General features: G+C 32.8%; 4 protein-coding genes and 1 long non-coding RNA gene across 8 annotated transcripts; 1 reads left to right on the top strand and 4 right to left on the bottom strand.

The window, feature by feature from the left end:
• Positions 1 to 16: 16 nt before the first annotated feature.
• LOC107926257 (E3 ubiquitin-protein ligase BRE1-like 1) lies at positions 17 to 8,103 on the top strand. Of its 4 annotated transcripts, XM_041075655.1 has the most exons (19): positions 17 to 577; positions 1,428 to 1,589; positions 1,730 to 1,811; positions 2,049 to 2,279; positions 2,387 to 2,542; positions 2,904 to 3,097; positions 3,179 to 3,262; positions 3,368 to 3,487; positions 3,591 to 3,777; positions 3,855 to 4,015; positions 4,135 to 4,206; positions 4,306 to 4,382; positions 4,779 to 4,973; positions 5,292 to 5,364; positions 5,449 to 5,535; positions 6,436 to 6,573; positions 6,650 to 6,852; positions 6,947 to 7,112; positions 7,574 to 8,103. In XM_041075655.1, the coding sequence occupies exons 1-19, from the start codon at positions 467 to 469 to the stop codon at positions 7,703 to 7,705; spliced, it is 2,631 nt and encodes an 876-aa protein (XP_040931589.1). In that variant the 5' UTR covers positions 17 to 466; the 3' UTR covers positions 7,706 to 8,103. The 4 variants fall into 4 exon arrangements, 3 of the variants coding, with proteins under 3 accessions (XP_040931589.1, XP_040931591.1, XP_040931590.1); XR_005900037.1 differs by lacking the exons at positions 6,650 to 6,852; positions 6,947 to 7,112; positions 7,574 to 8,103 and adding exons at positions 5,755 to 5,798; positions 5,913 to 5,980 and having other exon boundaries at positions 79 to 577; positions 6,436 to 6,548; XM_041075656.1 differs by lacking the exon at positions 17 to 577 and having other exon boundaries at positions 1,753 to 1,811.
• Positions 8,104 to 9,578: 1,475 nt separating this feature from the next.
• On the bottom strand, positions 9,579 to 11,103 carry LOC107926258 (uncharacterized). The gene is made up of 2 exons (XM_016857057.2): positions 10,699 to 11,103; positions 9,579 to 10,598 (listed from the first exon to the last, which is right to left on the bottom strand). The coding sequence occupies exons 1-2, from the start codon at positions 10,927 to 10,929 to the stop codon at positions 10,524 to 10,526; spliced, it is 306 nt and encodes a 101-aa protein (XP_016712546.1). The 5' UTR covers positions 10,930 to 11,103; the 3' UTR covers positions 9,579 to 10,523.
• A 1,368-nt stretch (positions 11,104 to 12,471) lies between these two features.
• On the bottom strand, positions 12,472 to 14,665 carry LOC107926115 (transcription termination factor MTEF18, mitochondrial). Its single transcript, XM_016856917.2, has one exon. It carries the CDS (start codon positions 14,551 to 14,553, stop codon positions 12,859 to 12,861), a length of 1,695 nt encoding a protein of 564 aa, XP_016712406.1. The 5' UTR covers positions 14,554 to 14,665; the 3' UTR covers positions 12,472 to 12,858.
• A 4,333-nt stretch (positions 14,666 to 18,998) lies between these two features.
• On the bottom strand, positions 18,999 to 23,880 carry LOC121204887 (uncharacterized). The gene is made up of 3 exons (XR_005900036.1): positions 22,875 to 23,880; positions 22,559 to 22,613; positions 18,999 to 19,057 (listed from the first exon to the last, which is right to left on the bottom strand). It is a non-coding gene; the product is annotated as an uncharacterized lncRNA (long non-coding RNA).
• A 19-nt stretch (positions 23,881 to 23,899) lies between these two features.
• On the bottom strand, positions 23,900 to 24,370 carry LOC121204590 (G-type lectin S-receptor-like serine/threonine-protein kinase At1g34300). The gene has a single exon (XM_041074679.1). It carries the CDS (start codon positions 24,368 to 24,370, stop codon positions 23,900 to 23,902), a length of 471 nt encoding a protein of 156 aa, XP_040930613.1.
• Between the last annotated feature and the right edge of the window lie 218 nt (positions 24,371 to 24,588).

The raw sequence follows: 24,588 nt of genomic DNA, 5'->3' as shown, positions 1-24,588 counted from the left end.
GCAGGCAAAACAGCTAAGAAAACCAAGGAATTTATAAAATCAAAGAAGAAAAAACTCCATTTTCACTAAATTGCCAATACTACCCTTCTAACATTCACAAAATTTCAGACAACTCCATTGAATAGCCCCTCGACCTCCCTCAGTAATTATTAAATTAGTATTTTTCATTTTCTCGCTGTGTTTTCAGAGAGAGAAAAGTAGGGCGAAAGAAAGTGCAACAAACAACTCTTATTATTATTATTAGAAACCCAATATTGTTGTTCTTTTCGTTACAGTTTCAATAGAACCGGTGGTGATCAAAAGCTTTCAAATTCAGGAATTAGGGTTTTCGAACGGAATTGGTTAGCTAGGGTTTTGTTAAAAAAGACCTTTACTTTAATCTTGGTTTTATTTGGGGGGTGGGTATTGGGATTTAATGTGAAGCACAGGTTGGATTGGGGGTTTGTGAGTTTCGAGGGTGCGCTCAATGGGGAGCACTGGTGAGGCTGACAGAAAACGGCGTCACTTTAACTCTATTTCGCCCACTGCTGTTGCCTCGAAGAAGCAACCATTCTTGCCAATTTCTGAGGAGAAAAAGGTAAGGTCTCAGTTTCCTAAAAAAAAAAAAACTTTTAGTTTTTAATTTGAAGTATGCAGTGGAATATTTATGCTTGTCTTATTGCTTTTTTCTTTATTAAATTTCAATTCGAAAAAAAATCAAAATTACTTAATTACTGACTTGGTTTTTCTTATGTATCAATCGGAGTTTCTTTTTTAGCATGTTGTTTCTACTTGAATCTTCTTTTATGGAATCAAATCGATGCATGTTGATATAAGGTTTTGACCTAATGATTGGAACTTTAAGCTCTGGTTGATTTCTGAGGGTTTATTATTATTTAAATGATCATGGATTTGCAGGTTTATTTGCTGCCATTGCCACTTAACCGCCCTTTTGCAGATCTCTTTTAGCTCACTTTAGTAACTATATTGTTTGTAGCCAATCTCCTCAGTATAGTCGTATGCTTTTAACACCGTGAATTGCTGGGTACTCCTCCTATATGCTCAGGCTTGAATATGAGATAGTATTTTTTGTGGAAGAAGATTTTGATTGGGGTATGGACCTATGGATAGGCTAATTGGTCTGTGGAAATTAGCTTTGTTAATTATACGGCACATTTTTTCTTGTCGGCAAGAATTTTATATTATATGAAGTATCCTTTTCTTTTTCTTCTACCTCTGATTGTATGTGTTTGTGCTTTCGGATTGTGATGTCATTTTGCCTTTGATAGTTGTTTTTATTGGTTGTGTGAATGCTATATTGTGAAATTTTGGGGGAAATAATTCATCTGTCTATGAGTAGGTTGCCAAGTTGAAATGTTATCTTATTATAGCTCATATTATTTGAACCTTCCCCTAATGCCCCCTCCTTTTTTTTTGGTATGATGCAGCTTGATGCTGCAGTTCTACAATTTCAGAATCAAAAGCTTGTACAAAAGTTAGAGGCACAGAAAGTTGAGTATTCTACCCTTGAGAATAAGTTCCTTCAACTGAAAGAGAAACAAAAGCCATATGATTCTACATTGAAAGCGGTGAATAAATCTTGGGAAGCAGTAAGATCCTGTCCAAACCGTTAGACAATTATATGCTTTTCTGCTGACTAAGAAAAGACTAGAAAAATATTTTGCATCTTGTAGACTTTTTCCCCTAGTAAACTGCTTTATGGGAAATTGACATTATTTTTTTACAATAGCTGATTACTGACTTGGAATCAAGGTCCATCCACACAAGAAAGTCTAGTGGACAGGATGTCGGACATACTCCAAATGTGAAAGGTGAGAATCTTCTGCCATGCTAAAAAAAACTATTTGTTGTTGTTCTAGCCCCTTGTAATGAACTTTAACTTAATCCCAAGGACTATGCTTTTATTTTTGTTATAACTTCTAAGGTTGAGCTAAATTTTTGGCAATTCTAATTTATAGGAGTTTTATATGATTAATCCGTTTTCTATCTTTAGGTTTTAATTGTTTGGCAAGTATGCTAGCTAAGAAAGCTTTTGCATTTCTGTGTAGACGGGCCTCCATCCTATACTGAGAATGCTTTTCTTAGCCGACTTATGGAGACAGGTGCGACTGAAAGTTCCTCTTCCAATAATTGCACAGAGCAGATTAAAGAAGATAGAGAACATACCGTTTCTGCAAAGACTGGGAACATTTTACACAATATAATAGTTGCCATTGATGACCTGTGGTGCCTGAAGGATGGGTTATATGCTGCAGTTCGGAAAGAGCTTCAGAATGATGGTACATGCTTATTAGTAGAAAGTGTACATTGTGTACAACATAATATTTCCCATTTTACCCCCTGGAGTTGTTGATCAGTTAACTGTATGGATGTCTATTTATGCTAGGCTCATGCAGGCAGCTGGCAGAACTAGAATCAGAAGTTAAGAATTTGAGATTCGCAATAGCTGATGTTCATTTGAATCACAGATCTTTGGCAAGGGAATTGCAGAGCCATAGAGATATTGATGCGAAAAATAAAGCTGAGCTTAAACGTCTGAAAGGTAACTTCCATATGTGATCAGAATTGGTCTTGTTAAGAAGTGGTGACAACACTATCAGTTGCCTCCTAAGCAGATTTCATGTGCTTCTTAACTCATTTATGATATATTAATCTTGCATTTATGTGGTAGCATGAGCAAAAATCAGTATGCATGCCATATATTTTTGAAAATTTATGTAATCCACGCAATTCTTTCACCTTAGACAAACTACTTTCTCCCCCTATTGCTATGGATGAGCTAATCACTGGGTATTAACCCTTTCCTTGTGGCCCAAATGCCAGTTAATTATCAAGATATGAAATGTCATTATAGAATCTGTAAGTTTGACTGCCATTGTTTGCTCTGTTTTTTTTTTTTGAAGGTGAATTGGAGAGTGCAGTTGCGGAACTGCAGGAAAGTAACTGCAAATTGGCGACTCTTAAAGCAGAGAGAGATGCAACAAAAGGGGCATTTTTTCCTGTCTTAAACCTTGGCAGTAAGCATGTTTCTGGTGACAAAGTCAAAGATAAGCATATAGATCTGCATGAAATGAAGTCCGCCCTTAAGGAGCTGTTGGTAATTCCTTTTCTCCTTTTGAGTTATCTTGTGAAATTTCTAAAACTGAAAGTTGATGCGATGATCTATTTGGGCTGCCAGGAACAAGCTTCTTCCCGACTGACAGAGCTAAAAGGTCTTCATGAAGAAAGAATTCAAATATTACAGCAGTTATCAAATTTGCAGGTTTGCTCTTTTAAGATATTATTATATTTTTCTTTTTCCTATATTTCTGACAGGCAGGTCTACTTATTCAGTTGTATAATTTGAATGGGGATTTCTAATTGACAGAACACATTGAAGAGTGTAAAGTGTATTTCTTCTTCCAAAGTGTTCCTTTTGGTGAGAGATCAACTAGAAAAATCCAAGTCAGAAGTTTTCCTCCATCAAGATTTATTTGAGAAACTACAGGTTGTTACTGGTCGGTAGTTTCATTTATGCCTTTTTTGTCTGTAATTTTAAAGAGGACCTCCAATGCCTATGCTAACTATAATGTCCCTCCTAAACCTTTTAGGTTGAGAAAGATAACCTGGCTTGGAGAGAAAAGGAGTTGAGCATAAAGAATGATATAGCTGATGTTTTTCAGAGATCATTGGCAGTTGCTAATTCTAGAGCTTCTCATCTTGGGGCAGAGATACAGCGACAAGTTGATGATAGAAAGAGGATTGAAGCTAAGCTGGAAGAGGCATCTAGAGAACCAGGTAGGAACATATCTGTTGTTTTCATCTTATAGCTATTCTTTTGCTGAATGTTGGCTTAAAATACATTTAAATTTCAGGAAGAACGGAAATAATTGCTGACTTTAAAAGCTTGCTTTCTTCATTTCCCGAGGCAATGAGTTCGATGCAGAACCAGTTAGGGAAGTACAAAGAGGCTGCTGTGGATATTCATTCTCTCCGGGCTGACGTGCAATCTCTTTCCAGCATTCTCAATAGGAAGGTTTGTACTTTTTATAAGTTGTCTGGTTATTCCTGTTTTTGCTTTAAGGGCTTAAAGATCCTCTTTTCTTTTTGCCTGATGGAATTGTAACAATTTCTAAAAAAATTATTTATGAACAGGCCAAAGATATAGAGAATTTATCTGTCAGATCTACTGACCAAGTGTCTCAGATGCATAAGTTGCAAGCCATGGTATGATTGGTTATCGGCACTTATCATTCTCCATGCTTATTTTTTCACAGAGAAGGAAAATCTATGTTTAGATTTTATTTTGCTTTTCTTTTATTGCAGGTACAGGATTTGAAGGACAGTGATGGGGAATTGAAATTGATATTGGAGATGTATAGACGTGAGTTCACTGATTCAAGGTCAGATTCAATATACAAGATGTGTTCTTTATAATCTTCTGTAGTGAATTCTAATCTGATTCAATACACTTAATTTACTTTTTTATCCATGGAAAATTCTGGACACCTGATCAATCTTTAAGATATCTCTCACTAAAGTCCTCCCTCCAGTGCTGCTGGAAGTTAGACTAAGCATCAGATTCTTCTGTAATGTAACTTCGTTTTTTTACTGGAAATTTTAATGAGCTGAGGTGCAAGAGAATGTCAGCTTATCTTATGTTATACTGGTTATGATATTCTACCTCTGGTTATGTTGCGTTATGTATTGAAGTGCTGATCTTGCTACCCTCAATTGGGTTCTACTTGATGCATGGTTGGAGATTCTTACTTTTTTTTTATCCTTTTCCACGATTGCAGCGATATTTTGGAAGCAAGAGATTCAGAATTCAAGGCATGGGCGCATGTTCAAAGTTTGAAATCCTGTCTTGATGAGCATAATTTGGAATTGCGTGTTAAGACAGCTAATGAAGCTGAAGCAATATCCCAGCAAAAGTTGGCTGCTGCAGAAGCTGAAATTGCTGAGTTGCGACACAAATTGGAGGCTTCTAAGAGGTTACAGTTTACTTGTTTCTTTTTCTTTATATTAGATTACCTTTTGATGTCACTGATTCAGGTTTATTATTTTAATATTCCTTTTCTTTCTGGAAGCGGATTTTGCCTAGATCTCTGCAAACCTGCTGCTATTCGTAAAATGTTTATTTGATGTGCCTAGAGAATTCCACCACACATTATTCTGTTGAAATTCTCATTACCAGAATGTAGATGTATTGGAAATTGTGTAGCTGGTATTTATGTTGTCGCTACCTTCATTTATCAAACAATGGGTTTACGAGAAGCAAGTGAAAAGTGTTAATTATGCTGTTATTTCAGGGATAAATCTAGGCTTACTGATTCTTTAAAAGCCAAAATTGAAGAAAATGAGGCTTACTTATCTGAAATAGAGGTTAGCTTCTTGTCATTTAGTCTTGGCTTTGCCTTTGGTACTTTCATGATGTTTTCATTACACCATTAGTTTGGTTTTCCTCAGTCAATTGGACAGGCATATGATGATATGCAAACTCAAAACCAGCAGCTATTGCAGCAAATTACTGAAAGAGATGACTATAACATCAAGGTAATCAATTATTTGGTTTATGATATTCAGAGATCCATTGAAAGTTTATGCACTAGCATCATTGTACCCTTTTCTTTCTTTCTTTCTTTTTTTTTTTTCCTTTTTTGCTACTTACTGCCATAAAACGATGGTCTCTTGATAAGTTTTCTGTAACTATGTCTTTATGCTGACTAGTTTTAAATTGATTTTGTATAACTCTGCCTTTTTTAAACCCTCAAGCATCCAGTTGTCACTAGCTACCACTGCCAGCCGTGTACTTAGAGGTGAACGGTTCTTCATATACTCATAGATGTTTGATCATGGAATAGAAATTTTTACTTGGTAACCAATCACAGAAGCTAACAATCATCATTTCCCTTGAGTTAAACATGAGATAGAACTTGGGAAGCTGGGTTCAGTTCTTGGTCTCCATTTGGGTGTTAGTTGTCGGTGTGAAGATTCATAGGTATTCTCTTTGGCTGGTCATCTGATATGATTGGTTGGACTTGTGATAACTAAGTGCCCATTTTCATTAATGTAAAATTTTATTGAGATTTCATTTATTTTTGGCAGGCACTGAGATTTTTGAATAGCCTAACTCCTCCAAATATATCAAGGATGAGGGTTTTATTGGCCCAAACATTACTGAAATTTGCAAAAATAAAAAATGATGTTGATCTTGTAATTTTAATTTAAAGACAGATGAATTTACTTAATCATGAAACTGGAAGAGCAATTAATGCCTTCGGTTTTATTATAACCTATTCTTGTAAAGGACATCAGGCATCTAGGTTCGATATTCTATTTCTTGATATTTACCTTCATGTAGAGAACTTCTACTTGTAGAGCCTCCATGATCCTTTGTCACTATTGTATATTTTCTCCTAGAACTTGATTTTACTTTAATGGTGTCCTTTTCAGCTTGTTTTGGAAGGTTTGAGGGCCAAACAGCTTCAGGACACTCTACTCTTGGAGAAGCATAACATGGAGAAAGAGATTCAGCAAGCCAGCACATCCCTTGATTTTTATAATATGAAAGCTGCAAGAATCGAGGATCAGGTATGATCATGAACTAGGTATTTTATATGAAATACACTATTAAAGGCATTCAAGTATTGAGCAATTCCTTTTTCAGCTGAGGTTTTGCTCAGACCAGGTTCAGAAACTTGGAGAAGAAAGATTTCAAAAGTCAGTTTCATTGGAAAATACACAAAAGCGATTGTCAGATATGAGAAGATCCTCTCATCAAGTAAAGGAGTCACTGGAGGACTCGCAATTCAAGATTGAGAGAAGTCGAGCGGCATTACTGGAGTTGCAGATTGAAATAGAGAGAGAAAGGTAATAGAATTCATTGGTCCTTTTATGTTTCCCTGTTTTCTTAATGCATAGGGTGAATTCATGTATGTTTTTCTGCATGTCATTCATTTATTAGGTTTAAAAAGAAAAGAATTGAGGAAGAATTGGAAGTAGCGAGAAGAAAGGTCGTACATCTTCAAGCGAAGACAGAAGGGAACTCGATGATTGAAAGGCTTCAAGAAGAACTTAGAGAGTACAGAGAAATACTAAAGTGCAGTATCTGTCTTGACAGACCAAAAGAGGTAAGTTTGATTATGATCTAGTATTTCAAGGTAGCAGTTCTTCAACTAGGCTCTTCAGTGTTGTAGTTTGAGCTCTTGTTCTCATTTCCTGACAATTGGATAGGATGCTTCTGTGCCATTTGACTACATTAAGAATGGTTTTGTACCTGTTACTTAGAGAAGAAATACTTCATAACATGTAGCCTATGTTGCTTTCCTCATTTTCCTTGAATTACCTTTGTCCGACAGCAGTATCTGAAACATATTACGGTGTCGGTATGATTCTCCAAGTATGTGGAAAAACTTAGAAAAATTGGCCATACTTGTGTTGGGCACATGCCCCTATCTGACGCACACTCCCAAGTTCAAGTAACATAGCATACAGCTATGGTTTGTTCGATTCTGTTTTGGACACTGTTTTTTATTTGGCCTGTTTTCTCCATCTATTTCCAAATTTGCTTATAGATTATTCCGTTCTTCAGGTTGTTATTACAAAATGCTACCATCTCTTCTGCAACCCTTGTGTGCATAAAGTCACCGAAAATCGTCACCGCAAGTGTCCGGTTTGTGCTGCAAGCTTTGGTGCCAATGATGTTAAACCTGTTTATATCTGATTTAGGAGCTCTCATCAGAACTGGTTATCCATGAGATTCGATGCACATCTCACATGCTTGCACTGTCAACACAGATATGAACACTCACAGGTTCCATGTATTGTTGTTTTAGAGTTGTTAGAAAAGAATCTAGACTGTAACTAGAGGTTTCCTATCCGTTTGGTCAGTGCAGATCCTCTCAACATTTGCTTGTTTGGTTCCAAGTTGATTGGACTTAATTCTACAGTATTTTATGATGTTTGCCTCTTCATTTAACTGCCTGGAACCACTGGAATCTTTCAAGTTACTGTTTGCAGATTATTCAGAATTGATCAATTTCTGTATTCTGCTGAAACCTTTTGGAGCAGTACTCAAAAGTTTTTGGGCTGCACAGATTTTAGTAGAACATTTTAGTATTATTTGTTTTCTTTTTCATTTTTTCTTTATATATATATATTAATGGTAGTTTATGACAGTTACATGTTGAAGGAAAATAGTCTTCTATTTCTTTTATTTATTGTGGAGGAAGTAGCCATTATAAGGCCTTCCTTTGGAAATTAACGAGTCTGATTTTGCTTGTGTTCCTCTAGGTAGGGGACTAATGAGAATGATTGAATCATGAGACTTACTGTTGTATCCGTATCATGTTTATATATATATATATTGCTGTGCCGTAATTGTATTCAAAATATTCTATATTTATATAAATTTTGATATGTTGGCAATTCAGATATTGAGACGTTAGTGCATTCATGTTGTTAATGTTATTATTTTGGTACCCAGTTTTATATCTTATTTTAGCTATTTGTGTATTTGTTCTTGCTATGGTGGCAGACTCCACTTTAAATGCCAAATACATTACAATTTACAAAGGGATTTGTAGGGTTATGAACAAATATAGGAAGCAACAGCGTCAGAATTATCTGAGTGTTTTATCAAGTGCTGCATCGTACAAATAAAGCTTTGGACCGGAAATATAACAAGCAGTAGCCTCAGCATGGTAAGGATTTTTTTTTTTACCTACTTTACCCAAGCCTAGCCTGGATCAACCTAGGCTGGCTTATATTTTCATATTAATATTTATATACATCTATAATTAAGTTGTAACAAAAACATTTTATTGTTATTAAATACCAACTTGGGTCAGGAATCTCAGGATAGATTGGTTCGAATTTGTAAAATCTGTTCAAGACCCAAGTTGTATGAACCGAATGGGTAATTTAATTCTTGAGCAGATCTCTGTTAAACGAGATTACTTATTATTATTTGATCCAAACCTAGAATAAGTGTCAACACTATGATGTAGGTTGAATCACCGTTGTTGACTCATTGGCCAGGGGTTCACCTTACATACAATCTGTGAGTTCTAGTTTGGCCAAGGGTGTTCACCCTACATACAATCTCTGAGTTCTAGTTTGGCCAAGGGTGTTCACCCTCCATACAACTATGAGTTCTAGTCACAGGGATTGCCTGCTTGTGGTGTTTGATTTTTAAGTTTCCCCCTTTGTTGCCTCCATCCTGATTCGAAACCAGGATTTTATAGGGCATAAGATGTTGAACCAGGCCTTGGATGCCAAGGTTTGTGAAAAAATACAATGAAGCATATTCTTTGTCTTGGAACTGACCAACATTGTGAAAACAGTGTGCCTTGGCATTTGTGTGAACTAATAATACAAAGAGCCTACCAAGAGATTATTACTCTCTTCCATCACCAAAAGGAAATTAGAAACCTCAACAGAGCAATTGAATGTGGTAACGAACATTAAAACAATTAAATTTGTACTATCAAGCTTGTGAGGAATTATAACCGAGCAACCTTACCCCATAAAGTAAAATGAAGAACAAATAACAATGAGCACCAGCATCAATTTAGAAACAAGTTGAGCAATATTCATGTTATAAATGTATTTATATTCTGAGATCTACCTTTGAATTCAAGTAACATGGATTTTGACATATTAGCTAGCAACTCGGGCAAAGCATCTCGAAATGACAAGAAACAATCTCAAAAGAAAATCAGCCCAGGGAAAAACCCCATCAGCAATGGGTACGAACACTTCTCTAAACAGAGAAACCATACCCAAACAAGACACTAAAGATCGCCAAAGAAAAACCCAAAAAAGAAGACAAATCGATTTTTTGAGGAGAGGAAATCAAATCCCCAAGGGTGCAGTCATTCAGTATGATATCCAAATGCATTTGAGAACCAAAACCAAAGGATTTTCACATCCAAAGCAAGAAAGTGTATAAAGCTCTTCAACAGGGTGACATCTGCTAGCCCAAAACCATCTTCCAGCAACAATGAGACCTCAATCGGCAGCCAGCAACACCACAAGGACCAGAAGGCATGGGAAACAAAAAGAGAGAAAGAGCTATACCACGCTCTAGAGAGTTCCACTCTACCACGGGAGGGAACAGGAGAGCCTCCACCAGAGGAAGGAGACTACACAGCGCCAGGCGATGCTAGCTAGGTTTTCTATGATTTGGGTGCTCCAATAGTACATATGAAACAGTTCAACAGACAGCTAAATTGCATATGATTCTAAATAATTTTTGAAGCAATCTGTTAAGGCTGCCATTGCAATTCTATGTTCAGCACTGGATTACATTTTTTCTATCAGGTTAGGGTTGAGTATTAGACATGTCCTTTCCATTACAAGCTATCCTCAAGTCTCTTAACAACTTAGTTATTGAGACTGAATAACAGAGATTGAGAGTCTAAAAGCTAATTGTTCGATTATTATGATAAAGATTATAGATTTTCCAAACTGAAAAAAATAAATGGAAGAAAGATGTAAACTAGAAAAGACCTTGAAAACAGAAAGGGCAAAAAAGGGACTCATTTGTCGCCTGTCCTCGGCCGAATTCCAAGTCCACTTCTTATACTTGCACCTACACCCATCAAATCTTCGACCTATTCAAAAAATGGAAATCACAAAAACGAAAATTTAAGTACAATAATGAGATGTTGAGGGTGAAAATTTGAAAGACATGGAGAATGAATAAAGATTTACTTTGTGAATGCCGGAGGCTTTTAGGAAAGCGACGGATGCAGAGGCAGAGGCGCCAAGGAACAGTGAAGCTACGGCGAAGGCTTTTAAGGGCATGAAACGATGGTCGCCGGTATAACCTTTCCGATACGAAGATACTGCCCAACCCAGCTGGGATACACTTGCTATGGCCCAATACCAGTGGCTGTTTATGTGGATTTTACCATTATCGCCGCCGTTCTCCGCCGTCTCCATTTCTGAGCTGCTTTTCTCCGAATGCTTACTTAATTGGGGATTATTATTTAGACTCTTCTTGTCTGGGTTTTGCCTAGGCTTAGGGATTTCTCCCCTGAACTTGGTTCTCTAATTACATTTTAATAAATTAAAAATTTTAGTACTTTGATAATAAATATTAAAAATTAATTAATTGAACTTCTAATAAATATCAAATAATTTTTATAATTCAAGTTCCATACTCATTGAGCTGAACAATAAATTTTTATTTTTTACATTTTACATTTTATATTTAGCCCCTATACTTTTTAAATTTTGTAATTTTAGCTATGATCAAACAGTATTTATTAAATTCGTTAAGTTTTGTTATTTTTAAAAATTTTATCTGACAAATATATTAGGGGTGAAGTCAGAAAGTTTTTTTAGGGGGCCGAAATTAAATTATAATTTTGAAGATAGTAGAAATGCGATTTTACCATTTTAATAACTTATATCTTTATAATTTTTAAAGGACTAAATCAAATTTTTATCGTTTTTAGAGGAGGTCAAAGTACAATTTTGTCTTTACTAATTTAAAATTTTAAAAATGTTAAAGGGTCTAAATGAAAAAAATTTCATTTTAGAAAGGCCGGAGCCCTTGCCAACCCCCTAGTTACACCCCTGTCACATATCTAATATTATATCAACTTATTATTTTTACATATTATTTAAAAAAAATAATTAATGTAATTGATGACGGACATTCAAAATAAATTATATCTATAACTTTATAAATCATTCATAACTAATAGTAAAATCTATCCAAATAAATTTAATTATTTTTATTTGAATCAAGATTGAAGTTTTAAATTTCGAAAAGAATAAAAATTTAAAAAATATAAAAACTAATTTAATTAAGATATAAAAATTAAATGTATACAAAATTAATAATAAAAATTTGCCTTAAATTTTTTATTTTATTTTATCATAGAACAACTAAAACTAAAGGTGGTTTGTAATTACTAATTACAAACATAGTGAAAAAAAATCGAAATTATGATATCGTTTATTTTATTTTGTTTTCAGTTAGTAATATGAATTTTGAAGAATCTGTGAATTCCAGTATATGATTTATTATTTGCGTTAAATTTAGAGTCAATTTAAATATGAATGCTTGAATACTTATTATTTGGATTCATTTTAATTTCATCCAAATAGTGGCAAATCTAAAACTGTTACACAATGAATTCGAATATACAAATATATATAATGATTTATAATGATATCTATTTAATTCTTGTTAATTTTACACCTTTTATTTTTTAAAAATAATTTAATAAACTAAATTATACCCAACATAAATTTAAAATTTAATCCCTATATTTTTATTTCTAATAATTCAATCCCTCTAATGTTCAGATTTTAAAATTCAAATCTACTTGTTAACATTATTAAATGTATTTTGTTAATTTGAGGTTCATTATACAATTATTTTTTTAGCTACATAGCTATCAAATAAGTTTTTGTTTTATTTCAAAAATACCACATCAACAAATTTAATAAAAAAACTGACAGTAGTAACAATTGAATCTAAATTTTAAAATAAATTCCTGAAAATAAAAATACAGGACTAAATTCCGAATATGGGAACAGTACAGTGACTGGTGGCATATTTTAACCAATTTAAAAATATCATCCATATGCAATGGGGTGTGAGGCAAGCAACAAGGGCCTTCGACAGAATCGGTAATGAGTAAATCTATATACCTAAATGGACTCCAGTACGAAGGTCGAACAAGGATAATCTTCAATTTTTCAAGATTTTCATGTACTTCAAAGATCTTCGAAGGATCATATTCCCGTACCTCATATCCGGATATGCACCGAACATGTATATGGAACAACATACTATATACGTGAAGATTAGATATCAACAATCCAAAAATCATATTTGAAAGCTAGACAATTTCATTAGTCTTGGCTACTACTATCGGATTCCTTGTAGGAAAAATTCTCGAACCATTTGTTCAGAGCATCAGGATGAATTCGACCAAGTCGAGCAATGAAACTCTTTTCACCGGTTGCAACTATGCTTGCAATGGAGTAGTTTCGAGTACACAAACCGTTCTCTGTAAGCCACTTGTGGAACCTATACCTTGGCTTAATCCGTTTCTCTAAGTTGAAACAAAGAAATGCTGGGAATATATCAAGGTAGTCCAAAGAAACACCCATTTCATGGCGAAGGAAATTCACCTTCTGCTCCACCGTTTTGGGGCACTGGTTTAACACCTTCGGTGTCATATGTACTATCCTACAAAGTTTCGAGAACTCAAACCCCAAACCAAGAAGACTATCGAATCTTTCTTGCAACTCACTACCAGTTCCATGGACATGAGCTAAGACCTTCATGGTTAAAGAATTCTCTCCAAACCCAACCCTATGTAAAAAGATTAACTTTTCCATTGTATGGACAGGGGTTCTTGAAAACTGAATTTTCTCCAAACTATCTCGAAAACCTTTATCCAAGTCTTCGTCATCTTTAAGGGTGTAATTAGCAAGCAACCGACGATTTCCATTCTTAATCCTATTGAACAACCACTCGTGTAGATTCAAAGCTCTCATTACATTAGGCAAATTTGTCATTTTATTCCTACCTAACACATAAGGGTACTCTTTAGCAATGGAATCCCTTTTCTTAACACTCAATCCAAAATGTTTCAACATTCCCATCACGGAAATCATTGGTGTTTCCAAATCGGAATCCAATATCTCGGGATTTCGAAGGATCAACATACCGATATCTTCCTTCGGAACCAAAAACCGAGAAAAGTATAAGATCTTACTAACCAGAACCTCTTCTGGATACTGAAGAAAAAGGTTCTTATTTCTACCAATCAGCTCACCTATTTTCCCTTTCTCACAACCCAAATCATAAAAAACCCTAATTTTCCTACAAATTTCATACCAAGCATCAACATTATCTTCAACATGACTCCCCAAATCAAAATCCAAAAAGACCCTTTTCAAATCATTCAACAAAGGAACAATTTCACCACCCAATTCATTCACCCCACCACCACGCAACACGTAAGGAAAAGCCAAACAAATACCAATAACAGGAATATTACTAAACCCACATTCCTTAATCTTAAAAAGCCTAGCTTTTAATTCCTTAGAACTTGCCTTAAAAATCAAGACTTCCTCTTTATAAAGCTTACCCAATTTGTTCCAAGGAAACCCAAATCCAGAAAGCGCACAAGCAGCCTCCAGAACCGTCTCATCTTCAGAAAAGAAGAACTTCTTGGACGGCAATAGGCCACCAACTTCCTCATAATCAATGCCTATACTTTCGAAGAAAAACTCATACTCGTTAATGGGATGGTACCTGAGGAATCTGAGTACGTTTCGATTGAAGCTCGTGGTGGAGAATTTAATGCCAGAGATGAGAGAAGAGAGGGAAAAGAAGGAGTTTTTAGCAATGTGCTCGGCGTAGACGAAAGGTATGTAACGGGTACAGTGGAGGTAATCCATGAGAGCTTGTTGGGCATCTCGAATGGCTTGGGGTCGATATCTGGAAGGGATTTTGGTGAAGTTGTTTGGGAGTTTGGAAAGCGTAGCAAAATGGCGAGAAAAATGAGAGAAGATCAACTTGGGGAAAAAATTCATCTGACGGCAGTAATGGGTTTAGGGTTTATGTTGGGGATTTTGAGCTTTGTTTCTTCATACATCGCAGGTGGAATCTGTATGAGCGTTTTTTTTTTTTTTGCGTATATCTCCTAACTTACCAAAATTAATATAGGTTTAGGGATTTGGGTAAATTATATTAAATGTGATTAAATTATTAGTAATTTTATATTTTATTTATTTAATTTTAAAAAATTATAAAATAATTAGTGAGCTATTTAAAAAAATTTATTTAAATCTTCTTAGCGAGCTGGAATTCCCAATATTGAAAGCGAACTTTTTCTATTTCGACTTGAATCAGTTCAATTTGCTATAAATTAGCTGAAGATTTTAAATCTCACAACAGCATCTAAATGTCAGCATGGCATTTATGTAAGTGCACTATAATTCACAACTGTGCAAGTGAGAGTGCACTATAATTCACAACTGTGCAAGTGAGAACCCTAATATTAACATCTTATGCCAAATTTAAGATGCATAATCCAAAAAAGTGCAATAGTAACAACAGTGGCGCACATTTCATCAATTAAAAGTCAAGGCAAAAACTCGAAATCTTACAATTATAAGATTTCTAGATTATGTTACATACAACAATTTTTTTATCTAAACTATAACATTCTACAAATAGAAATAAAACGAGAGCAGAGTTTAGCAATATATTATTAGTCTTTATATTGACCTTTGTCTTTTTTAAAGGAGATCTAATTAAGTGATAGTCTCGCTCTGATAATATTTAACCTGTTTGTTTTTTGTCGTACTTTTTTAAGCCGAATTTTTTTTATTAATTTATTTGGTTGATAGTTTCTTAACTACTTAAATTCCATTGCCTCTTTGATTGTTGCCAAATGGAGGAATTTATGATTATGGCACCATCGCGTTAGCTCCTCTAAGAAGTCAAGTTCTAGCAATGCCTTATAATCTTCGTGTTTGTTGGGTGCCCTCTACCACTACATTTATGCCATACAAGGTGGGAAAGAGTTGAAGTGTCAACTCTGAGGCCCAATAGGCTCGACAACCAGATAAACGCAGATTTTTTTTTAGCTTCCTTTGTTTTCTTATTTTGACCATAGGACAATTGTCATTTCTACATTTGAGGTTTATAAGACATGACTTCTTATGTTGGATGCGTGAATGTCAAAGGTGATATAAAAACTTGTGGTGTAAGAAACGAAATTAAGAAAAATTAAATGAGACTTGAAGCACGAATTACTTTTCTTTTAAGTGCCTTGAAAATTAAATAAAATAAATAACAATTATTATAATTTTTTTGAAAAATAAAAAATTTATTGGAGCACCAAACTCAAGAACGAAATGAAAAAAATAAAATTATTATAATTATTTCGAAAAATAAAAAAATATTATTGCAGACTCGAACCTAAATGCTTTGAAAATAAAATGAAATAAATAGCAACTATTATAAGTATTCCAAAAAAATATAAAAAAATATTATAACACCAAACTCAAGCCCAAATGGCCCAGAAATGAAATAAAATAAATAGAAATTATTATAATTATTCTGAAAAAAAAATCATTACAACACCAGCCCACACTCAATACCTTAGAAATGAAATAAAATAAATAAAAAAATATTATAATTATTTCAAAAAATAAAAAATATTATTACAATACCAAACAAGCCTAAATGCCCAAAAATGAAATGGAATGAAATAAATCAATTATTATAATTATTCCAAAAAATAAAAAAATTTATTGCAATACCAGACTCAAACTCAAATGCCTCATAATGAAATGAAATAAATAGCTATTATTATAATTATTTTGGAAAATAAAAATAAATTATTGTAGCACCAAACTCAAGTCCAAATGTTGGATAATGAAATAAAATTAATAACAATTATTATGATTATTCCATAAAATAAAAAATATTATTACAACACCAGACTCAACTGGGTATGAAATGAAATAAATAGTAATTATTATAATAATTTAGAAAATAAAAAAATATTTTAGAAGCATTAGAATCAAACCCAAGTACCCTGGAAATGAAATAAAATAAATAGCAATTATTAAAATTATTGCAACACCGTACACAAGCCAAGTGCATGAGGAATGAAATGAAATAAATAGAAATTATTATTGTAACAATTCAATTTTTCAGTGGTGTCGGAAATAGTAGTTTGGGAACACTAAATTCGGCGAGTAAATTCGTAAATATTATTATTTAATATTTATGAGTCATATATAGTTTTTAAAAAGGTTTTTGAATTAATAATTTGTGTTTTATAATGATTTATTAGGTCAAGTGGTTTTTGAAAGTGAGGTATTGGGATCTCATTTCTATAAAATAAGGCTTAAATATTTTTATAAATATTTACGAAGTATCATTAAGTGACTATTAAAGTTTTGTTGAAAAATTTTAATGTTTCGATAGTTAATTAATTAAAAAGGACTAAACTGAAAATAGTGCAAAACTTGCTAATAATAGAATTTAAGTGATTAAATGGCTTGATAAATAAATTAGGGAGGACTTAAGAAGTAATTAAACCTAAATTAAAAGGATGAAGATAAAGTCTTTAATGGCAAAATTGTAATTTTTATGAAATTAAATAAAACAAATTGAAATTGAAAAGCTTTCTATGCATTTCTTCTACAATATTCTGCCAAAAATCGACATAGGAGAAGGGCTTAAGCTTTTTCTTTTATAATTTTGGTTCAAGTTCAATTCTTACCTATTTCTTATAATTTTTATATTTTTAAGATTATTACAATTAGGTCCAACTAAATCTTACCTTAATTTTTGATTTTATTAAAAATTTTGGAAGTTACCATTGATTAATATTAGGAGCACGTTTGGTTCGCTGTATTGGATTAGAGGTGTATTGGATTGGATTAAAGGTGTAATGGAATAGAGGTGTAATAGCAAATCAACTGTTTGGTTGAATGTAATGGAATAGAGGCGTAATAGTAAAACTGTGTTTGGTTGAATGTAATAGAGGTGTAATAGCATAATGGAGAAAACTAAAATGACCAGAATACCCTTAGCATAAATTTGTTTTGGTAAATGATTATTGTTATTGTTATTTAAATTTTAATAAGATTATTTATTATCAAAAATAAATAATTTAATCATATTTAAACATAATTATTATTTAATATATTTTAATTAAAATATATAATTTAATAAAATTCTTAATAATTAGCAGAAATTTGTTTTGGTAAATTATTTTATTTAAATTTTAATAAGATTAATATCAATAATAAATAATTTAATCATATTTAAACATAATTATTATTAAATATATTTTAATTAAAATATATAATTTAATAAAATTCTTAATAATTAATATTCTTATATGAATTTACTCAAACCATAATATATGTTACTGTAAAATATAAAATAACATAATTATTATTAAATATAATATAATTAAAATATATAATTTAATAAAATTCTTAATAATTAATATTCTTATATGAATTTACTCAAATCATAATATATGATTATAACTAATATGATTTAATTAAATATATGATTTAATAAAATTTAAAATTATTATAACTAATATGATTATAGTTTATGAATTTGTATAATTTAAAATAATAATTATTACATATAATTTAATAATAATATATAATTTCATAAAATTCTTGATAATAAAAATTTTCTTATATGAATTTATACAATTTAAAATAATTAATATTAAATATAATTATATAGTGATATATAATTTCATAAAATTCTTAATAATAAAATGTTCTTATATGAATTTACTAAAATCAATATATAACTTGAGAATTATATTATGCATAAACATAATTAACTTATATTAAGAAAAGGTTAGATGAAAATGAAATTGTACATTAAAATCCATATGTTATATAGTTTTACAACATCAAAAAGTTTGAACATTGATATTTAATGGTAAGAAAGAAATCTCCTAACCCATTCCAATCGGGCAACTGAAGGTAAACTAAAGAAAACGATCATTTGAGTTGGATGGTCGGGAATTTTACTCAATGCATCATATCGTTGATCGTCGGTTAAACCTTCAATTGACCATAAGGCTGAATATAAATTTGAAGCTCTCTCTTCCATATGTTGTTCTGACTTCTGCTGAACTACCACCTCGGAGGCAAAACTCCTACTGATTTGATCGCCAACGGCCTGGATTTTCTCCCCGAACAAAGTGGCAGCCTCATTAAATGAAGAAAACACATTATCACGAGCATCAGATTTCTTCTTTCTCTTGTTTGAAGATGAGGAACCCCCTTGGTCTCGATCTCCTCGCGGATCCGTACCAGAAACATCCATGTCATCTAAAGAGACGTCAGCTTCGCAGTCATAGAATGTGTTTCTCTCTTCATTCATATCTGTAGTACGTTCATCATCAGCATGTATTTCTTCAAGAACATCAGCAGCTGTTTGAGCATCTCTCCCAGTTGCTCGATCTCTTGCGTATATGGTAGTAAGCTGGTCATAGTAAGGGAAAGTACGAAATCTGAATTGGGCGGCTTCTTTGTGACTCTAAAAAAATGAGGAAATCATATTAGTCGTAAGTTTGGTAAAAATAATATAATAAAGACTTGAAATAATCTTACCTTTAAATAGGACTCCCAAACCACATCTTCAGCAACAACGAGCTGCCTATGCTCGTCCCAACCAAAACCGCTATTGTTTTGGCCATTAAGCATGTCGTAGACGATTGACCACTCCCTTTTAAGTAACCTAATCCTTGATTCAATATTAGGTTTCGCCTTCAACATTGCATTTGGTAAAACCGTTTGTAGCATTCTTTCCAACTCGTTCAAATAACCGGCTTTGAACCCGGTATCAGCATTAAATGTTCCAACATTGTGCAGGTCCACCATGCTGGAAACTAATGCTGCATCTTCCTCGGGAACCCATTTTCTTTTGCTTCCTCGAGAAGCTTGAGCATTTGATTCTGGAACACCTGACATAATGATCTTAAGAACAAAAAAAAATAAATTATATTAATTACTATTTTAATATCATGATTCAAAAGGTCAACACTTTATAAAATCTAAGTAATTAAGTTGAATATCATGAATCAAAAGTTCCATAGCACAAAAAATTTAAAATTATAACACATGCTGAATTAGAAGAAATTATATTATAATTTCTGTAGTTTAGTACAATACAAAAATCAATACAAAAGTTTCACAAAAGTTTCACAAACTAATTTCTAGATGCTTGCCATTCATCGAACATTTGGTTGGCTAGTTCCATCCTCCAAGTAGCCCAAGCATCCGATGGATGAATATTTGTGATATTCGGTTCATCGTCATCCACCACATTAATTGTAGGTAATCCTTCTCCCACCTCCGCTTCAATGGGATCACTACTCATATGGGTTCGAATAAAATTATGGAGCAAACAACATGCAATAATAATTCTATTGTGCACCCTTACAGGATAGAACGATGGACTCCTAAGTATTCCCCATCTAAGTTTTAATAAGCTAAAGCATCTTTCAATGACATTACGTGCTGAGGCATGTTTCATATTAAAAAACTCTTGCGGAGAACTTGGCTGATAACCCTGACGCCACTCGTTCAAATGATATCGTTGTCCTCTAAATGGTGCAAGAAATCCCTCACAATTTGTGTATCCAGCATCAACTAGATAATAACAACCTATAAAATAAGTTTCATATTAAAAAATGATTAATTCAGCACACAAAGTGTGATCTTAATGAATAAATCAAAGTCCTCTAACTATACACTTTACCATGAGGAACTTTTAATCCATGTCTTCTACTAATGGCATCTCGAAGAACCCGTCCATCAGCAACTGAACCTTCCCAACCAGGAAGAACATAAACAAATTGCATCTCAGGTGTACAAACACCTAGCATATTTGTTGCTATGTCACCTTTTCGCGTCCGATATCTAGGTTTATCAACTGTTGGAACCCTAATCTTGATGTGGGTTCCATCAAGAGCACCTAAGCAATTCTATATCACATGATATAAAACCTTGAGTTAGAATACTAATTTAAATCTAAATCAAGTAAATGTTGTTGAAGCTATATATAAAACTTAGTCCTATACCTTAAACCATTTCCACCTTGTGTCAGAAGAATCGGCTGTAATTGGCTCCGGGTTTTTAAATAACACATCTTGCAAGCGTATGACAGCATTTAAAACACTATGAAATGCTCTGCTAACAGTTTCCCCGGACCTTCTAAAGTGATGCTTGATAACTCGATTTTTCAGGTGATGGGAGATGATATGTAAAAACATTGCTACTTGCTCGTCAACGAGCATGAACCTTGACGACTTCAATCCCCCTATCGATTCTAACATCTCACATAATTTAAAAAAGGCAGCTCTATTCATCCTAACTTGTTCAATACAGGTCTCGTCACTAGCATATACAAGCCTATTCACATAATCCCGTTTTGCATAAAAATCTACGGTATAGGACCTAATCCTTGGTCTATGTAGGCTAAGGCTGGCACCCATTCTAAATAAGAACCAAACCGCGATTCTACAGATTTCCAACTATATTGTCACAGCAATACTAATTCTTTTACGCCTCACACTTTGTGCAATTAAAGGCAGACGAGCCATTACTGCAACATTTTAAAATTAGAACACACTATCAAAGAATTGAAGTTGCAATTACACATTATCGAATAAAAATAAACAGCACAAATTTAGAACACACGAAGCAAAAAATTATCTACTAAATGATATCGTTGCAACTTTAATTTCATTTCTTTATCAATCACCCAAATAATAATGAAAGAGTATATTTAATTACTGATGATTAGTTTAATTAAGGTTTTCTTATTTCAAAATAAGTAAAATGAAGAATGAGGATTTGGTTTAATAATGAAATTGAAGTTTTATAACTTTTATAACATTTTAAATGGTAATTTCATTTTGTAAAAATATATATAACTTTGGAGAGGACTTATTTTTTACAAGAATTGTTACTTATCTGTCTAGTATCAAGTTTAAAATACATGTTTAGCATTTTTTCATCAAAAAATTATTATTATTAAAATTTCAGAATTCTATAGAATTTATTAATTTAACAGCCAAATTTGACTTTTTAAGTAAAATTTGTATAATTTTATTTATCATATTATATATACGTTAATTTTAAAAACTTCCTTACACTTTCACAATTATAATTTATGTATTATAGGGAAATCATATTATGAATGAGGAATATTTTATGTATAATGTAATTGACTTAAAATCTAAGATAGAATTAGACAATAATAAATTTCAGTCCATTTATCCATTTTTATAATTAAGATAACATTATTTCCATTATAGGGGAAAAATAATGTTTGAATCAATTAACATTTGTTTTAAATAACATGTATTGCGTGCATAAAAGGTTAATTATAATCCATGAGCATTTTAATTTCTTCAAAAACTTATATTAAATTTTAATATATTATGTATAATTGAGGTAAAATTAATTGAGGTAAAATTTGAAGGTTGGTATTTGTTAGATTATAACTAAACTCATTATAATTTGGACATTTAAATATATTGATTAGTTAATTAAAATCACCCAAATTAATTGACCTAAAATGATATCGTATAAATATATTGATTAGTTACTTAAAGCATGTTCAAAGTTTGATCATTGAAAATTTTTTTTATTGATGATTAGTTTAGTTAAGGTTTTTCAATTTCAAAATAAATAAAATGAAGAATGAAGATTTAGTTTAATAATGAAATTGAAGTTTTAAAACTAGATAATAACAATTTAAATGGTAATATAATTTCATAAAAAATATATAACTTTTATCTCATTTACATGTACAAATTTATCTCACAAAAGATTTGTAGGCATAATGCTCTTTAAACAAAATGTTACCTAATAGTAAAAACATATAACTTGGCTGATAAATTCAAAAAGAACAATGGTCATGCAGCAATAACCATAACCATACAAACAAAAGCTTTAATGATCATTACAAACATACAAACAAAACCATATTCATTTGGGAAACAACAGAACCTACTACATCAATACTAACCTGTAATGCTCAAATCTGGGACGACTGCGATGTGGAAGTGTTGGAAAAATGTTACCTGTAATGAGAAAAGTGCTCGGATCAACCTTTTTTTTTGGGGGAAAATATTTATGCTATAGCTAAATATAGTATATCAAAGCACAGAATAACCATACACCAATCATCATCCATGAGCCATATTTTAAATATGATATCGATCAAAACAGTATCTAGATAGTTTATTAAATCCCCTTGCCTACCAATCATCAATACTTACAATTATGCAACAATCACCTTTTAAGTACTTAAATGGACCGTTAACTTTCTAGAGTAGTCTTACCTTCTGCTCTATTCCAGGAACTTTGAGAACTTTCTTATTAACCTCTCTCTTACTGCAAAAACATAAGAAAAATAAAACATTTAGCCACTGGTTATAGGCTTATAGCAGATACTGATAAGCAGGAACACAAAAAGAGGGAACTATGAAACTATTAAGTCCAATTGCATAGCTTTCAAAGGATTCACTGGATTTTCTTTGTTCTGTATGATACCAGGCGACAAACCATTAAACCCAATTCCAAGTTCAATAACCTACACTGAACTGCCTCCTCATTTCCCTCATTATTTGTAATTAGTTCTCACCTCCCTTTTCTTCCTAATAAAAGGCCGAACCAGCAAGTGTCCTCTTCTCATTACAATATGAGAAGACTAGATAATAATTTTTCTTTTGTTTTTCAAGAATGCTGGAAGCAGTCATGGCACAACCATAAAACCAACCATATTAAGTAAATTCAGTGCCTAACATCCTACATGTAGTAAGTTGCACTCAGTTAATACATAACAAACCACTGGCCTCTAATTCCCCCACATTCATCCCCATTAGCAAACAACACAATGCAGGCATATGTATCATCAACCGAGCAAAAAGATTCAAACTAACTACAAAAGTGATTTGATGCTCATAATTTATCCATCAAACCTAATTTCAAAAGGAGACAACAACAATTGATAAGCTAATTTAGCCAATGATTTGGCTGAAGAATGTAGGAGAAACATCATTTGCTTTAGATATGCAATCATCAAACATGACCAAAAATTTCTAGTTCATAGCATGAGCAATAGCATGCAATTATCTAGATTCTAGAGGTTCATAGTTAAGACAACCAAAGCCTATCCCTACTACAACCAAAGCCAAAAGGCTGGCCATAACCACAGAGACAATGACCATAGTATGCAAGGAATCATTATCCTTAGGGGACGCTTCCTGATAAGGTGATGGATTTGGAATAGCTTGTCCACAAACTTTTATGAAAGAGGTGCTTGGAAGAACCGCGCCCTGATAGCTGCTAACGAAATCAGGCGTTTTCAGGTAACAAAATCCACTTCATCAGCTACTAAAGTAGAAGAAGTGCAAGTACTACTAGCAAGACAATTGGTTCTACAAGCTACAATTGCAAGAGTGACCAACTGATCGGAAAGCTCAGGAGGATAAGTTAGGAACATGGTATGTTCTAATTGCAACATGGTAACATCCCCAGGACAATCCTCAATCTCCACTTTCCTTTTGCATCCTTTTCTACCGTCATGTTCATTAACAGGCTCAAAGTTCTGAGATGGACATCCACAAACCGGTTTCGAATCCTTGTAACTACAAATTCCCATGTTGCCGCAGAATCCGTAAACCTGACACTGATCAGTTACAGCTGCCCATGTCTGGGTTATATTCCCACTCCCATTGTTCCCACTACTGCTGTAAATCCTCAAATTCCCATCATTATCCATCCTTAAAAACCTAAACACATCGTTGCTTTCACCATAGTCAGTAGTAAAAGCCATGCTAATCATGCCCCTAGCAAACGAAGGATCTAAACCTACCAAAATCCCATTAGACTGCAACATAAACCTAGGTGATGTCAAATTCCCATTGATAGATGAGTTGAACCCTAAATCCAGTATTCAATTGTGTCATTCCAGTATTCAATAATTCCAATGAAAGCAGTGAATCCATATACACAATAATCTCGATGAAGTAAGCAACAATGAATAAAATAAAA

The sequence above is a fragment of the Gossypium hirsutum genome, chromosome A08 (genome assembly GCF_007990345.1).
Source record: "Gossypium hirsutum isolate 1008001.06 chromosome A08, Gossypium_hirsutum_v2.1, whole genome shotgun sequence".
Lineage (NCBI taxonomy): Eukaryota > Viridiplantae > Streptophyta > Magnoliopsida > Malvales > Malvaceae > Gossypium > Gossypium hirsutum.
Note: the sequence above shows the minus strand (reverse complement) of the source record. Positions and strands in the feature narration are given on the sequence as shown.